This window comes from Megalobrama amblycephala, linkage group LG15 (assembly GCF_018812025.1).
Source record: "Megalobrama amblycephala isolate DHTTF-2021 linkage group LG15, ASM1881202v1, whole genome shotgun sequence".
In the NCBI taxonomy this organism is placed as follows: domain Eukaryota; kingdom Metazoa; phylum Chordata; class Actinopteri; order Cypriniformes; family Xenocyprididae; genus Megalobrama; species Megalobrama amblycephala.
In genome coordinates this window covers 6,829,543-6,847,911 of record NC_063058.1, presented here as the reverse complement: position 1 = coordinate 6,847,911, position 18,369 = coordinate 6,829,543, and the positions used below count along the sequence as shown (strand labels likewise).

General features: G+C 36.3%; 2 protein-coding genes across 3 annotated transcripts in view; both read right to left on the bottom strand.

Annotated features, from left to right (window-relative positions):
* Positions 1 to 10,066, bottom strand: part of kif15 (kinesin family member 15) — a 32,692-nt gene extending 22,626 nt beyond the window's left edge. The window contains exons 1-13 of one of the 2 annotated variants that reach the window (XM_048158277.1): positions 9,908 to 10,066; positions 9,632 to 9,656; positions 8,927 to 9,110; positions 8,767 to 8,843; positions 8,655 to 8,692; positions 7,400 to 7,497; positions 6,109 to 6,288; positions 5,400 to 5,609; positions 1,567 to 1,692; positions 1,367 to 1,489; positions 1,151 to 1,283; positions 940 to 1,022; positions 385 to 582 (exon numbers count right to left, since the gene is read on the bottom strand). In XM_048158277.1, coding sequence (XP_048014234.1) covers positions 385 to 582; positions 940 to 1,022; positions 1,151 to 1,283; positions 1,367 to 1,489; positions 1,567 to 1,692; positions 5,400 to 5,609; positions 6,109 to 6,288; positions 7,400 to 7,497; positions 8,655 to 8,692; positions 8,767 to 8,843; positions 8,927 to 9,110; positions 9,632 to 9,656; positions 9,908 to 9,926 — 1,494 coding nt within the window. In that variant the 5' untranslated portion in view covers positions 9,927 to 10,066. The remainder of the gene's footprint in view (positions 1 to 384; positions 583 to 939; positions 1,023 to 1,150; positions 1,284 to 1,366; positions 1,490 to 1,566; positions 1,693 to 5,399; positions 5,610 to 6,108; positions 6,289 to 7,399; positions 7,498 to 8,654; positions 8,693 to 8,766; positions 8,844 to 8,926; positions 9,111 to 9,631; positions 9,657 to 9,907) is intronic. The other variant, XM_048158278.1, reaches the window with a different exon arrangement.
* Positions 10,067 to 16,575: 6,509 nt separating this feature from the next.
* LOC125247101 (anoctamin-9) overlaps positions 16,576 to 18,369 on the bottom strand; it is a 29,753-nt gene continuing 27,959 nt past the window's right edge. The window contains exons 23-24 of the mRNA XM_048158291.1: positions 18,216 to 18,328; positions 16,576 to 17,021 (exon numbers count right to left, since the gene is read on the bottom strand). Coding sequence (XP_048014248.1) covers positions 16,919 to 17,021; positions 18,216 to 18,328 — 216 coding nt within the window. The 3' untranslated portion in view covers positions 16,576 to 16,918. The remainder of the gene's footprint in view (positions 17,022 to 18,215; positions 18,329 to 18,369) is intronic.

Here is an 18,369-nt window from a genome sequence, read left to right as displayed (position 1 = left end):
AGTCCATTTTATTTCGCTCTACAAATTCACTTCCACAAATTCAGTGGTTCAAATTCGGCAGAAAATTCAACATTTCACATCCGGGAACTCCAGAAAAAGCAGTAGAGTACCAATGCATGTTCTCCATCTGCTGTTAGTTGACTTCACCAGCAGGTGCCGCTAAGCGGCTGTTTACGAAGAACAGAGCAACTGCTAGTAAGTCATCATTCATCCATAAAAATGGATTTATAGAAATGGAGCAAGCGGTAAGTGAATGTGTGATGATTATCAGATGTTTATGTTAAGTGAACTGGCTGAAAGTGCTTCGTACATTGCACATATAATCAAAAAATGATATTTCTCAAAAACACAATTTTTCTCAAATAAAAAACAGAATTTGTCTACCTGATCTCGAAGCAGTCGGATCTCTTCCTGCAGCTCCTTGCTCTGCTGTTCAGCATCTGATCTCTGGCCTGTCTGAAGTTCTTTCTTCAGCTGAGCGATGTGATCATCTCTGAACTTCAGGATCATGCGGTTGGACTGGATGAATTTCTCCTTCTGAGCCCAAGCAGCTTCCAGCTGAGACATTTTCTGCTGAAGAGCCTGTAAGAAAGACAGCAGCAGGTGAAAACTGTGGTTAAGACTGAGCATTATTGGGAAGAACAAGCAAACTCATCATAATAGAAAGAAGTGTTTACTGCTGAAGTCAAACAGATATGGAATGACATGACGGTGAATAAATGACAGAATTTAAATTTTTTGGGCAAATACATAAATGATTTAAAATTACAAGTTCTATATTTAAATGTTTGATTTTCTGATTTTTTTGCACTTGTAGATTATAAAAATATGTGTAAGATTACTAAATCGTAGGCACAGATTATCTCAAATAATAATAATAATAATAATAATAATACAAAAAAAAAAAACAAAAAAAACAAAAAAAAAATTAAAAAGCACCTTCTTCTCCTCCTGTCCCTTCTTCCAGAAGCTCATGGCCTGAATGAACTGTGTCTTATAGGAAACCTCAGGGTCAGAGTCTGCTGCAACACAAACACCAGTTTAAATAATGAATTTGTTCATTGTAGTTCTAGTTTCTGACATTATGTCTAGAGATGGATTGTCTGTGATCAGATGGATTGTCTGTGTGAGCTCTGTAATGTGTGTGTACCTGTTTGCTGGTCTGTTGGTGTAATCTCTACAGTGCGTGCTTGTGAAAGAGCATTTGCGAGCTGCTCCTTTAGTTTCTTCACTTCTGCTTGCAGTTGTCTGACGTTACCCTGAGTGTCTTCATTCACCATAGCCTACAGAGACACAAACACACAGATCAGTCTTCATATTTCTTCAAAAACACAGAACGTTCGGATGAATAATTCTGCCGTTCAACCTTATTTTTGATGAGTTTGGCTCTCTGAGCGAAGTGCAGAGTGGACAGCGTCTCTCCAAAGCACTTGGAACCAGGATGAACGTTAGCGATGATGTACGTCTTAGCGTTTCCGCCCAGAGAGTCCTGACAATATGAACAGCAGTCAGGCACGATTCACACATCCACATACATTCAGAGTAACATTCCCAAAGAACCCTCACCCTAAGCAGGAAGGTCAGCTTCGAGTCTCTATAACAAATATGACGGTTTTTCCCATTGGACACATCCATCAGGGCCATGATCACCTGACCTAGACACATCAGTGACCGGTTTATACTGCTTGCCTCCTAAAGCACACAAGTCAAAGGTTACAGTTTATTGTTAAAGAATCAACAATGGAGTCTCAAAAATGTCTTTAAAGCAGTTGTTTTAAAACTTTTCAGTTGGTTGCCCACATCAACCAAGTACCTAAAACATCTACCAAGTATCTAAAAGTATAAATTAGCATAGTTTATAAACCATATCATTAAAGAGCCTCACTTCTACGACCCATACTTAACTTTACCACACTGAGAATAACTACATCGCTACTTTTGCTTAACAACCCTAAAGAAATTGGGCTGCACACTTATGTACAATGATGTATAAACCATAGCCATGTCAATGAAGCAAGCAAAAGAAACACATTACAAATTAATGATAATATTTACTTAGACTTTTTAATACCAAATAAAGAAAATGTAAGGAATAAGTTTAAGGGAACACAATACGTCAATATGTTCTAGGGAGAAACACAATGAGTTTTATTAGCTACTTCAGAGTTTAAAAATACAACTTCCAACAGCTATCCATTACTTTTGCTCTGCTCCCAACCTCTAGAATATGGAAATCTCTTTTACTGTACCTTCTGGTCACACTGCAAAAAAGTGATGCTCTTCCTCAGTTTTTTTGTCTGTAAACAATTTCCAGTGAAAATGTCTAAAGATACTTAAATCAAGATGCAATTGACTGGAGATACAAAATGACAAAATATGAAGTCTTGTTTTCTGTAAAATTAATTGAGTTTATGATTAAAACAAGAACAAATCTCTGACAATAGGCTCAGAAAAATCAACTTAATTCAAAGGGAAGTTTTTGTAACTCAACTGACCAGATATTTGTTCTTGTTTTGAGCATAAAAACTCAGTTCATTTTGTTCAGTTTTTCAAGACTTCATTTCACATTTGCATCTCAAGTAAATGTATTTTGCTGCGTAACCAATGAGGTTCATTCTCGTGCATTATTAAAGTGCAAGAAGAGACTATTTGAATATGAATCCTGCATGTTCTGTGTGTCTCTGTGTGAATGAATGGCGCAGACGCGCAAATACATTTACTACACATACTGAAGCACACGTGACACTGTGGGACTTTTCTTCAGCATCTTCATCTGACTATATGACGAACATGAACACAAACTTCATCTCAAGAGCTGCTCTGAGAGTCCCTTCATAAGTACTTTACTGTTTAATTTGAGAAAACTATTGTCATATCATATACACATAGAAACTCTTGCTCCAAGCGATGTCACGCATTTTTAGGCCAAAACATTTTTTGTCACATACAGCAAACATCTCCTCACCATCTGCTAGCTGCCTGTCCCCTGAACACACTGTAAAAAAAAACACGGTCTCTGTAGTTGCCACAAGCTCCAAAAACGGCAATAAAAACAGACTGGTGCAGCCTGGACCACGAAACATAATAAACATGCTCCAGCCAATAACTGACAAGAATGATTTTAAATGCGCGTTCATGACTGTTTCAGGAAGCACGGGTGGGAGGGAGGGGAGGGTCTAGCTAGCCTCTGTTTTGTTTGACAACACTTCGAACGTCAACAGGAAGTTACTCCACCCAGGATCACTTAGAGCACCTTTAAGATCTTCACGGCAACTCGTCAAAATAAAAGTTTGGTTTAACTCATGGCAGAAATATAGCCCTATTACTATTGTAGTTCTATGTATCACTATTATATTACTATTGTACAGTATAATGCATGTCTTAATGTAATACTATTACTACTACTACTACTACTACTACTACTAATAATAATAAATAATAATAATACAATAATTAAGACTTTATTTTTAAAGGTCCCGTTCTTCGTGATCCCATGTTTCAAACTTTAGTTAGTGTGTAATGTTGTTGTTAGAGTATAAATAAAATCTGTAAAATTTTAAAGCTCAAAGTTCAATGCCAAGTGAGATATTTATTTAACAGAAGTCGCCTACATCGAACAGCCAGTTTGGACTACATCCCTCTACTTCCTTCTTTAATGACGTCACTAAAACAGTTTTTTGACTAACCTCCGCCCACAGGAATACACAAGAGTTGCGTTTGTAGAGTGTGTTTGTCGCCATGTCGTCGAAACGCTGTTATTTTCATCCCGCAGTCCAATCACCGGGTCTGATTCCGGCTCAAATTGATAGGGTAAAATTAAAGACATGTTTACAATAACACTGAGCGCGTTCATCTCCACGTTATGGTAAGAGGCGTGACCTTTCCGGGCAAGGAGCGCTAAACTGCTGTCGAATCACAACACAGGAACCGCTGGCACAATCAGAACTCGTTACGTATTTCTGAAGGAGGGACTTCATAGAACAAGGAAGTCATCAGCCCGTTTTTATGACAGTGGAAACAGTGGTATACAGATAAGTAAATTATGTGAAAAATACTGTGTTTTTTTTACACGCGAAACATGAACACATGTTATATATTGCACACTATAAACACAATCAAAGCTTCAAAAAAACCACGAAAAACGGGACCTTTAAAGGATTAAACCGCTCAATTTTTCATCCATGATTTAATTTTAACAGTAACCCTGTAGTGCAGCACTTTGTTTGGGGTTTATTTAAATTTCATTTGATTAAAAATAAATGAATGTTTTATGCCTTCATTTGATTACCAAAAAAATTTAAATACCCTATTGTAAACAAATTAATAAATTAAGTTGCTTTTTATTAATTCAATTGATTAGACTTGTTTTTGATTAAACCATTAAAATGGAATCCAGAAAAATTAAAACAGAAAACAGAATTTGGTAAAAAAATAAATAAAAAAAAAAAATAATAATAATAATAAAAAAAATCAATGGAATTTGAGAATAAATAAAGAGCCCTACAATACTTGAATTGCATAGCATCATATTTTTGTTCCATTGTATCGTACTGCATTGAATCACATTGTTTTTAATCGAATCGAAAATCAGATCGCACTGCATCAGAAAAAAAAAGGGCGTATCGCATTCCATCTGTAACTGCTTCATATGTATCGTTTCATCTACCGTGTCGCTGGCTATGCATTGATCGCATCGGCCTCAGTTATAGAGATGCACATCCCTAATATGGATTATCTTTCCGATCGCCTTATGATCCTTTTGAAGTGTCAAAGTGTTTGTTGCAAAGGCAGTCAATGGAGAGACAGACATCTCTCAATTTTCAAAAATCAAAAAGATCTTCATTTGTGTTCAGAAGATGAACAAAGGTCTTATGGGTGTGGAACGACATGAGGGCGAGTAATAAATGACAAAATTTTAATTTTTAGGTGAAATAACCCTTTAAGACTATTTAAGGCCCACAGAAACCCTGCATTTAGTTTTATGAGTTGATTTTGTCAATTACATTAGGACAGCATGATTGCCCTGAGATACAATTAAAACATTAACACCTCATATTGGTGCTGCCAAGGTATCAAGGCAAAAAAAAATAAAATAGAACTAAACTACTTGAAAGTGGATTTTTGCTCCACATTAGCTGTGATAGAGTATAACTTTTCACTTACAATTCTTTGGAACAGATTCAAGTTGAATATTATTATAATACAATATTGCACTGTAATAATGTTCAGTAATAATTATAATAATAATAATAATAATAATAATAGTAGTAGTAATAGTAGTAGTAATAATAATCCATTCCTGTTAACCTGAACCAAAAACCCTTATTTTGTTTGAAAACTGAACAGTTTGTCAACCACTGCTTTAAAGTATTTTGAGAGGTAACTGCCAACATAAGCACCTTGAGCCGTGAACCCTCAGCGTGCGTGTCCTTCTGTCTCTCTGAGCCGGCGAGATCCACCAGGTTGAGCTGAGAGGTCCTGATGTTGACCACTTCCTGTCCAGTCTCCTTCGATTCCAACGTCATGGTGAACACTGCGTGCGAACGAGATGATTCACGGTTCATTGAGGTGGATGCCACTCGCCGGTTCCGCCATCCCATCGACAACACCTACAAACATTCAGAAATACGGCACAAAGTCACAATAGAACTGACAAAATAGTATGAATAAAGATAATATACAAACAGGTTCAAGCCAAACCTGTAAGGCTGTCTAATTTTAAGTGATTTCTAGACCTGAAAAAGTCATGAACATTAAATCAAATGTAAACAGTCATGTTTTTTTGTTTTGTTTTTTTTTAAGCATGTACATTTTTCTAGTTACGCCATGCTCTAAACTATATTTATAGGGTAGACATTTTAGGAAAAGGTATCTTTAAAAATTCTTATCCAGTAAATCACGAACTAAAATGTTTCTTCATAATACATTAACATCATAATTACATAAAAAAAGATTTGACGTGTAGATCCAGCATGTCACAATATAGGATATTTCAAAAAGTTCAAAAAGTTTTCAAGAGTCTTGCAGTTTGAAAGTGATTAAGGTCTTTCATGTACTGGCAATTCTAAGCTGTTGCTAGTGTGTTTTTTAGGTGAACATGTGTGAGACCTGATAGGCCTCTGCCGCAGATGCTGCGTATTTCTCCACAGCTCCTTCTACAAAGACGCCCCTCTTGATGTCCTCTCGCAGGAACAGGCTGGTGGACACACTGTCCAACAGGTCATAAATCTGCTCATTGTAGATTTCTATAAACGAACACTTGCAGAGGAAACTCTTCATCCCACCAGACTGCACAGAAAACAGAAAGAATTAGATAAACAAGCAAACCACCAAACAATTTAATGTATTCACTGATTAAGGAATGTAAAGTATGGAAGCTTGTTACCGCCACTAAATTTAAAAAAAAAATTAAAAAGGTAATTGGTAAAAGGTAAACTTTTTATCTCACAATTCTGACTTTTCTCGCAATTTTGAGTTATCACGCAATTCTGCATTTAGAATTTGCAATTCTGACATTTTTCTCAGAATTGCGAGATAAACTCACGATAAACTGCGTCTTATAAAAAAATTATAATTAATTATAAAGAATTGCAAGTTATAAAGTCAGAATTGCAAATATAATAGCATCTTATAAAGTCTTTTTTTGACTTATAACTCGCAATTCTAAATTTATATTCAAGCAATTCTGACTTTATAACTCGCAATTTGTAATTTATAACTCGCAATTGTGAGTTTTTATCTTGCAATTCTGAGAAGAAAAAAAAGTCAGAATTGTGAGATGTAAATTCACAATTACTTTTTTTTTCCCCCATTGCGGAAACAAGCTTCCATAGAAAGACTTCTATACTTCAAATTTACAATTAAAATAAAGAATAAAAATAATTTTATTCTGTAGTGCCAGTGTCAATTTCAGGTAATTTTTAGACGTGTTCAAGGGAACACTAATAACACATTAAAAATATTGTGTATAATATTAAGTACTATATTATGGCATACTGAGGGGGAAAATAGAAGAAAGGTTGTATCAACAATGTATTGTAACATGTATCAAATGCTTCATTTTGTACAAAAACTGAATGAACATGCACTTGTCATGACAACAGCAAAGTTCAACGTAGCTCTAATTCTTCACACAGAATCCCACATCAGAGAGCTCTACTAAATTCACGATGTACCGCCAAATTCAGTGAAAGAACACACACATTCTAGAATCATTATATAAACCACATAAAAAAATTCACTCATTTCTAGTATTTTTTAAGTTTTAGCTGGTTCTGAACAAGTGGTTCTTGATTACGATGCATATATCGTTTAAACAGCAGGACACCTCAATGAATGTGCAATTAATTGGCAACATGAAATTCATCTATAATTTTATATTTAATGAATCTTGTCTCACCCGTTCCACCTCTCGATTGATGAGGAAGAAGAGGTATTCAAAACTACGAGGAATCACACCACGCAGCTCATCAGAAAAGTTATCCAGCTCCGAGGGACCTGCACACACAAAATACATTCAGTTTTCTATGTGTGTGTGTGTGTGTGTGTGTGTGTGCATTCACACTAACTTTCATACACACCTCACCTATGGAAGCTTGTTTCTGCCACTAAATAAAAAAAAAATAAATAAAAAAAAGATAGTTGCAACTTTTTCATCTCACAATTCTGGCATTTTTCTTGCAATTGCGAGTTATAAAGTCAGATTTGCGAGTTATAAAGTCAGATTTGTGAGATATAAACTCGCAATTGAGTGATATAAAGTCAGAATTGAGAGATATAAAGTCAGAATTCTGACTTTTTTTCCTCAGAATTGCGAGATACTGTATAAACTCAATTGCAAGTTATAAAGTCAGAACTGCATTATATAAACTCACAATTCTGACGTTTTTTCTCAGAATTGAGTTTATATCTCGCAATTCTGACTTTATAACTTTGTGAATTTCAATTGCGAGTTATAATGTCAGAATTGTGAGACATAAACTTGCAATTCTGAGAAAAAAACAGTCTTTTTTCTCTCACAACTGGACATTATAACACGCAATTGCACGTTTATATCTCACAACTGTGAGCTATATAAACTCGCAGTTGTAAGAAAAAAAAATTGCAATTACCTTTATAATTTTGTATTTTATAGCAGAAACAAGCTTCCATACTCACCAGTATAGTGGTCCCACAAAAATAAATAAATGGAAAATTCAGTCACATTTAAATGTTTAATTGACAATGCATTAGATAACATAAAACGTCATCTGATCAAACAAATGATGCTGACGCTGTTCTTACAACTTCACTGTTCTGAGCCATTCTTAAATGACTGGTGTCAGCTGTTGGGTTTTGAAATGAATGTATGCATGTTAGTTCCCTTTAAGTTCCCCCATAACTCATATTGTAATCATATATTAAAATCATATTAACTGAGTTCAACTAGCATTTGACACAAAATGTGAAAATATTTTGCTTGAAAAGTGTGTTTGAGCTAGTTTTCTAAACAAAAGCCACTTGTTTTGATATTTTGTCATCTATTGCAATGCTATTAAAACATTTTAAGTTGTAGCTCAAGTCTCTAAATACTTTTTGGGAGCTACTTCCAAGTTTGCTATGCATGCATACACAGTCAAAAAAAGAACTAACTGACTACAGATCTCAGCACTTACCCAGCATGGTGAAGGTCTTTCCTGAGCCTGTCTGTCCACTGAAAAACAAATGCATTAACATCATGAATGTGCTAGGCTTTAACATTTTTATACAAGCCACACAGGAACTCACTAGGCAAAAATGGTGCCGTTGTATCCGTTCATACATGACTCCACAATGTTTTTAGCCACGCTGGAGAAAACCTCCTCCTGAGAGACACAAAGAGCAGTGGATGAGATGGTTACTCAACTGATCTTCACTCAGAGAAGATTCATCTAAACCCCTGTCTCACCTGGCTGGTGTTCATGTCAGCTACATGGTCGTACGTGAAGGTCCGGGGTTCTGGTTTGCAGTGCAGTCTGACAGTGTGCGGAGAGGTCACGGTCAAGCACAGACTGTGATCTCCGTCTGTTGTTAACCCAGTGCCTTGAGTCAACGGACGAACCCGCACAAACACCTTGATGGCATCTCCATCACTGCAAGATGATGTTAAAGGAGGAAATGGGTCTTAGTAGAACACAAATCTGTTTGATCTTCATTCAGAGTAAAAGTGATGCACCGGTACAAATTTGTATGATAAATTTACACTTTCACTCCTGCAATAATCTGTCTCCAGCCTTAGGTCTGTATTCCAAAGCATTCATGAACTACAACAATCAAAGTTCAGATCTATGCTCAAAAAGGTGGATGACAGTCAACAGTCATTAGACCAGCGAAGATAAGAGGAAGAAATGTCAAACAAAGGGCAATTCATTTGTTTCTAAAAGACAAATGTCAACCGTCTAGCATGATAAACTCCGTATTTCCTGAATAACTGTCCTCAGTTAACCTGATAGAATCACAAAAAGGGAACAAACTCGGTATAATGGTGTAAAACATTAGCGGTAATCTCGTTCATTATCACTCAATCATTCCCTCTTTTTCAGCTCGCTGACAGTACGCAGTTAGTAACGTTAGTGTGTTTACTTATCTTTTGGCTGTGTGTTTGTTTATGTACCTGTTGGTGTTTGATTCCGTGGTTGCTGCATATGAAACATAAAAGGTAAAACACATTAATAACAAAACTATAGTAAACAAGATGCTAATATATTAACGACAACAAACGCTTGTCAGTAAACATAAACGTGTACTCCACTCCGATAATAAATTAAATTAAATCTGTTTATTAACTTACATGTAATAAAAAGGTAAACATCTCGGATATTTAGTTTAGTATCATAGGCGAATATATTGATCAGTATATTAACCGATAGTATGAGTAAATAATCCTCACCTTTGCCTTTAAGATTCATGATTCATTCCTATATTTATGTTTTTCCCTCCCTCACTGTATTCGTGAAGGATACATACAAAATTTGGCGCCTCGTTCTTCTTCTTCTTCTTCGGGTTTTAAAGGCAGCTTGTAACCTGGATGTCGCATTACTGCCATCTTCTGGAGAATAGTTAACGCCTGCATTGATCACAGTATTGCATATTTTCCCCATCAGTTCTCCGTTTTAAAGGTACAATATATACTAATTTTGCAGTAAAATATCCGAAAAAAAACACTAGGCCAGTGTTATATATTTTGTTCACTTGAGTACTTACAATATCCCAAATGTTTGCAACTATTTGTAAATCGTGAGAAAAATTGCAATTTTAACCGACGTGTGAGGTAGTGATGGGCAGATCGAGGCTTCGTGAAACACTGAAGCAGCTGAATCAAATGTGCCGTAATGATTCGAGGCTTCGAAACAATCTGACACCCGTCTCCACGGTGACCCCTAGTGGTCAGAACAGTGGAAATGCAACAAAACTCAGGCCAAACATGCATTAAAAATACCCTTTAACAAATGTATTGCAAAAGTTTTATTGAAAGTAAAATCAATCAAATGGAATGAACTAATCATCTAATAAGATTAAATATAGTGTCTGTATAGGCTAATATGTGTTCTTTTATCAATTTTAAAGGCTTGTTTCTTTGTTCCATGGCTCAAGCTAAACAGGCCAATAAGAGATTAATAACTACCATTATTAATTTTAATTATTCTAATGTATAATTAAAACATCTACAAATGTATAAAACTGATCGGAGATCAGGCAAAACCATAGGGTAAAGCCCTAGACACTTGTTCAATAGTTCTCAGTGAATCTACATGATTCATGGGCTCACTTTATCATCACCCTCTATCGGTGAACCATTGAAATTTCGAACTGTTTCGAAACAGTGATGACATAACGAAGCCTCGTTTACTAAAATCACGTGACTTTAGCAGTTTGATACACGCTCCGAATCACTGATTCGAAACAAAAGATTCATGAAGCTTCGGAGCGTCATGAAGCAGTGTTTCGAAATCGGCCATCACTAGTGTGAGGAGTCGCCTGACAATTGCGTCATACCCGCGTTACCCTCGGTTTCCGGTTTTATTTTGTAGAAACCATGGAAACACCAAAGACGCTTTAAAGTACACATGAAATCAAAATTGACCTTATTTATTTTGTTAGCTCAAATTGCTAGTTTTCTGGTGAACAATTCATCCGTGCAAGTCAATCCACACAAAAAAAATAGTTTGGCTTCGTAATATTTAATCAAAATCTGAAAATGCTCCTCCTCTCTGCAATGGTGCCCCTTCTCTAAAGACGTCAGTTTGACGGCTTGGGTTGAAAACACGTAAACCACTCCCCTGCAACCGTTAGTCTGCTATGAGCGAGAGATGGAGAGGAGGAGCGCTAAAGTAAAACTCTGCCCTCTATTCAATATTCCGTTTCACTTGGAAATACGTCACAACACTGGAGAAAAGTCGTTTGCAAATTCCGGTTCACGCAGACTTTAATATTAACATGTTTTAACAGACAAGGGAACAACTGTTTGATATATTTATAGACAGAAAACTAATTATTGTTATATAGCTCAACACATTTACTCTTTTTATTTAAATCTAATTTTATTGATTTTTTGTGAGTACCATGCTTTACCATGCCTCAGAGAAAAACAATATGTGAAGAAGATAACATAGCATAATCAGATGTAGCTTTATTTTTAGTAACAGTAATACAGCATTTTCTATATCATACAATACATTTTAAAATTAATTGCATGCCATTTATCAACACAAGCCATCCATTTAGTATATTCTAAAATCGATCTATCTTACTGCAGAGTGTCTCACAGCAGCTGAGCGAACGCACAGAGTAACGTTATAACATAATATTCAACATACTCAAATGTATCTAATATGATAAACAGAGCTGTGTTACCTCATACTCATGACCAAAAAAGCGGAAGCGGCGTCGGCGACCTGTGTCTGAACATAATAAAAGTTCAGCTGCTCGTGAGGCGTGTGTTGCGCAATCGTTCCAGCGGCCTCGTTCAGCTCCCACAAACACTCAGTCCTGCTCTGCTTCATACTACAATAACATCAATAATCGCATATATGAACATGATATTTTTCCCAAATCCTATCCCGATTCTTTTGAAGACCACATATCCCAAGTTTCCGCCTTTGTTTTGAATAGGCCTCTAGTGACCTCTAGCGGACAGAAAATATTACATATTGCACCTTTAATTATGAAATTGTTCATAAACATTCATTGTCTTGTCCGGTTCTGCCCAATTCACTGGCATAAAGTTGGTTTGACATTAGACATTCGATATTCACAAATTTAGGGAAGTTACATTCGACATTGGTACACTTTTCTAACTTCAATGTCATTTAAAGAGAATGATTTACAGTCACAAAACCTAATGTAATGTGTTCATCTATGTATCAGATATGATGCACACCTTTTAGATTTTTTGATATTTATTAAGTTGGCTTTGAATATACTACGTCTTAAGCTTATTATTATTATTATTATTATTATTATTATTATTCTTCTTAGACTAAATTTCTAAATGCATCTCCTCCTAACTGTTCAAGCTACAACCACCAAACTCGGACTGCTATTTTTTAGTGTGCATTCTTTTCAGACTGTCCGATTACGGTTTTCCTAAAAAAGCTGATCAAAACTTGGAAAACTCCCATTGACTTTCATTGATCTGCCTTGGCTGATCTGAACATTCCGTCCATGTCAAAATTCAAATTCAAACACACAGACTATTTAATTTAAAGGGGACATAGCAACCAAACAGAGTTATGGCCTGTCATGACAGAGGGGGTTGGTTTGTAGAGCAGCCTTTGGACTGCTGCCAAGCCACTTAGCAACCAAACAGAGTTAGCAACCGTTTTGCAAGCTATATCTCTGCGTTCCATCCATACACTGTAGTTGCCAAACTCCCTAAACCAAACAGAGTATGGATCTATATCTCTGTAGTGTCTGTTATTTTATATTGACGTCACATTGGTAGCCGTAGCAACTAAACAGTTAGCAACCGTCTCTATATCTCTGAAGAGCATTTATTTTATATTGGGCTGAATCCATTGGTAGCAACTCCCTATGGCACATTTCTATATCTCTGCACAGAACATTTGGGGGTTGGCTCTTTTGACCTTGTGGACTTACAATGCTACATGCTGTGATTAGCTAAGTGCAAAGTGGGCGTGTAATAACTCAATAAAAACTCCATAGATCCATTGTGACAATTACCAATCTATCTATCTATCTATCTATCTATCTATCTAAACTACTAAACTTAAACTTTCAAACTGCCGAAAACTTTTAAAACTGCTTAAGTCCACGAGACCGTAGGGTGTCCCATTCATCATTTAAGGTTTCAGAAGGGAGCTCGCAAGCGCCCCCCTTTGCGGCCGCTATGCGCCCTCGATGCGCACTTCAGCTGAGACCGCAAAGCCTTGTCCAAATAACCACACTGGTGGTCTTTGCACTTGACCACTTGTCTACTTACATGACATATTTCCTGTATTTGGCCCAAGTGTTCAAGTGGGTATGAAGACCACAAGTGTGTGCAGAACTTTTGATTGCCCGATGGGACACACTTATAGTCTTGCAAAAAATGCAAGCATTTACAGCTTTTTATATATATATATATATATATATATATTTATTTTCAATACTATGTAACTAACAGAAGACACAATTTTAAAATTGTGGTGCTTCTTTAAGTGATAAAAAGCAGTTGCAAATGATGTACAAAATACACATAGCCCACTCATCTTTGCATCAATAAAATGCGCACCAATTTATATTTTACTACCAAATTATATGTATTATATAATTATTTTAACTTACAGTCATATGTTTTCCTTGACATCTCGCAATTTCGGGGCATGTGAGTTCCCGAACATAATGCATGATGGGATACGCTTAGTCTCGAATACCGCTCAGAAGCGGTATTCAAGGTAGTATTTCGGTATTTCGATAGCAACATCAGATTTGCAGCCGCCGTGTGCTTTGGGTGCAAGTGCGAGGCAACTAATGGCTCCATGGAGGCCATTCAGAGAAGGCCTTCCTTCTCTATCCCCTCCATATCAAGAGCAGATCCTCCCTGCATGGGCATCTTGCTAGTAAACAGTTTGTCCTTCCAGGTAACCGCTACCTCCTCTAGGAGCTCTGGAAATACAGGAAGGAGCTATCGTGCTACTCGTTTTGCGCTCGTTTTGCACTCTTACCCTCGTAGCGAGTATCCACTACCACAGTCAGCCATGGGCATGTTTCAGCCCAAGACATGCAGAGCAGACCTGGTGTGTGTCCTTGCATGAAATTTTGTTCCCGCATGAACAAAGTCACACAGAATCTCCCTCACTAGCTAGGATAGTCTGCATTGCTGCAGCCATCTTCGCCAAGTCAGCTCCAGACTTCGCTCCAGCCTACGAGCCCTCTCCAGACTCCACTCCAGCCAAGAAACCCATAGCTTCTCCCAAGAAAATGTTTTGGAGGGGCCATATACCCCTGGCTATAGTGGCCGAGTCTGGGGTCCGGGCCAAGACCACGCAGGCTGCACCACCATGGAGCCCTGAACTGCCCGATCCGCCATGGCCCCCTGAACTCCCTGATCCACCATGGTGCCCTGAACGGCCAGCTCCACCCTGGTCATCTACATGGCTGGTACCACCCTGGAGGCCTCCTAAACTGCCAGTACCTGCCCTCGACCTCCAGGGTGCCCTTATGTTAAAGGTGCTGTAGAATGTGTTTTCAAAAGATGTAATATAAGTCTAAGGTGTCCCCTGAATGTGCCTGTGAAGTTTCAGCTCAAAATACCCCATAGATTTTTTTTATTCATTTTTTTAACTGCCTATTTTGGGGCATCATTAAATATGCGCCGATTCAGGCTGCGGCCCCTTTAAATTCTTGAGCTCCCTGCCCCCCGAGCTCGCGACTGCCTTAAACAGCATAAACAAAGTTCCCACAGCTAATATAACCCTCAAAATGGATCTTTACAAAGTGTTCGTCATGCAGCATGTCTAATCGCGCAAGTATGGCATTTATTTGGATGTTTACATTTGATTCTGAATGAGTTTGATAGTGCTCCGTGGCTAAAGCTAACATTACACACTGTTCGAGAGATTTATAAAGAATGAAGTTATGTTTATGAATTATGCAGATTGCAAGTATTTAAAAAATGAAAATAGTGACGGCTCTTGTCTCCGTAAATACAGTAAAAAAAAACGATGGTAACTTTAACCACATTTAACAGTACATTAGCAACATGCTAACGAAACATTAAGAAAGACAATTTACAAATATCACTAAAAATATCATGGATCATGTCAGTTATTATTGCTCCATCTGCCATTTTTCGCTACTGTCCTTGCTTGCTTATCTAGTCTGATGATTTAGCTGTGCACATCCAGATGTCCTGCCCTTGTGTAATGCCTTGAACATGAGCTGGCATATGCAAATATTGGGGGCGTACATATTAATGATCCCGACTGTTACGTAACAGTCAGTGTTATGTTGAGATTCGCCTGTTTTTCTGAGGTCTTTTAAACAAATGAGATTTATATAAGAAGGAGGAAACAAGGGTGTTTGAGACTCACTGTATGTCATTTCCATGTACTGAACTCTTGTTATTCAACTATGCCAAGGTAAATTCAATTTTTAATTCTAGGGCACCTTTAACTTTCTTTAAAAGGTATGTAAATATTAGGTCAAAATGTTCTTAAAAACATTTAAAAAAAACTTTTTGAACGTTCAGAAACCTTTCAGAAATAATGTTTTCATAAGATTTTGAAAATGATAGAATGGAATGTTCCTCTAACATTCACATGAACCAAGAAAAACTTTCTTAATACATTAAAAAACTGGACATTTTGAATGTTTAAAAAAAACAAACTTTTTCATAACTTGGGAATGTTAAAATGGGAATGTTAGCAAAACATTCAATTTTTAGCTGGGATGAAGCCAGTGTGTTATTCCTGCATTCCTGTATACTGTGTTCTCTTCAATTCTCTTTAAAGATCAAATAAGTAGTAACGTTCCAAAAATGCTAGATGAACATCCAGCTAAACCATTCCAAAAAATATGTTCCATGAACATTATATAAATAACGTTTTTGTTCTGAGAATGTTCTTTGAGCAGGGAATCTGCTAAATGCAACTATAAGACATGAAGATATTAAGTTATAAATATTTTAACATGATTTTAAATCTGCTTTGAAACACTTGTAAGGCTATGTATGGTAGGTAAGGATGGCTATGTTTTTTTGTTTTAAAGAATTAATTAAATGTGCATGACACCAAAGACTCCAATGCATGTGAGAATGAAACTTAAAATATGAACCTGTGAGGTATGGAATACAAAAGAGAAATTAGGAAAACTTTTAGGATTCTAGCGAAAGGAGAAAGAGCTATTGTATTACTGTATTACTTATATCATTCTTTTGTTTCACGTTACACTGCAGATCGAATAATTACACGTCTCCAAGTAGCAGTAGTCTCCATTGCTATAAAACTGTCATGGCAAAACTTTATCAAAAAGGTATATAAGGTTGTATTAATTTCTTTCAATTCCTGATCCATTTAGTGCAAATGGTGGTGGAATCGATTCTGAGAGGTCAAGACATCAATTTCATCCATTTTATTCAATACATTTTGACAGAAACAGAAACCACAGCACTTTCATTGCCTCTATTTTTATACATCATTTCACAAAATAACTGAATTTTATATTCATTCCATTTATCATGAGTATAACAGGCTACAGTACATATTTGTTTTATATATATACATCTTAAAAAATGCAACTAATGTGTTCACATGGTTTTACAAAAAAATATAAAATTATATACAAAACATATAAAATTTAATCTGTTTATTAAACACACTCATTCCAGTGCTCAATTTTTGACGCACTACACAAAAATATGATTTTTATGTACAGGAACCTTGTTTTAGCTTCATTTGTCTTACATACTATTTAGCTTATTTGACTTTTTCTGTTTAGATGTTCTTTTTACATTACCATTCTCATTTAGTTTGGTCAAAGTGTCCTGTTGTGCTCTTTGAACTCTAAAAAAAGAGACCAGTTTAATTAGAAAAAGAAGTACATAACATGAACCAAAACACATAAAAATAACTTGTTAAAGTTCATGAAATATTTATTCTCTTCACACACACACATATATATATATATATATATATATATATAGAGAGAGAGAGAGAGAGAGAGAGATAAACATAGTTATAGCATATAGCTATAGCTTTTTTCAGGTGACTGACCACCTGCCTCACACGACAATAAATTGCAGTGAATAAAATCCAGTACTGCCTTACATTTTTAAAAAATTAACAGCACAATAATCATTAAAACTTGATAAAGAGACTCTTAAAACATTGTTTCCTGGAAAACATTCCATGATTTTTCTCCATATAGTGGACTTCAATGGCTACCAACAGGTTGAAGGTCCAAACTGCAGTTTCAGTGTAGCTTCAAAGGGCTCTACACGATCTCAGATGAGGAATAAGGGTCTTATCTAGCAAAACGATTGGTCATTTTCTTAAAATTAAAAATAAAAGTGTGTATACTTTTTAACCACAAATGCTCGTCTTGCACTGCTCTGTGATGCGCCACACATTAAGTAATCATGTTGGAAAGGTCACGTGTGACGTAGGTGGAAGTACTGCGGTAGGGCGAAAAAACTCCATCTCATTTTCTCCTCCAATTTCAAAATTGTCTGACATTGTTGTTTTACCTTTTTGTTTAACTTAAGGCCCTTTCACACTAAATGCGAAACTTGGCACGAATGTTTGCCATGATGACGCTTGTGTCACCTACGTCACACGTGACCTTTCCAACATGATTACATAATGCGTGGCATATTGCAGACCAGTTCAAGATGTGCATTTGTGGTTAAAAAGTATATAGATTTTTTTTTTTTTTTTTTTGAAAATGACCGATCATTTCGCTAGATAAGACTCTTATTCCTCGTCTGGGATCATGTAGAGTCCTTTGAAGCTGCACTGAAACTGACATTTGGACCAAGTCCACTATATGGAGAAAAATCCTGGAATGTTTTCCTCAAATACCTTAATTTCTTTTCCACTGAAGAAAAAAAGACATAAACATCTTGGATGACATGGGGGTGAGTAAATTATCAGGAAATTTTAATTAATCCTTTAATAAAAGAAACTTCTCTATTTCCTTCTAAAATCAAATGTATAGAATTTGATTCAAACATTGTTTTATTAGCTCTTGTTACTGACCTCAGTTCTTCTTTCAGCCTCCTGAGTTTATCATACAGTCTTTCATTTCTCACATCCAGGGGGGAAGTAGGGACAAACCAACTTGCTACACACTTAAAGATCACCACCACATGCTGGTCACAGAGAGATAGATCAAAATAGTGAGTGAGCAACA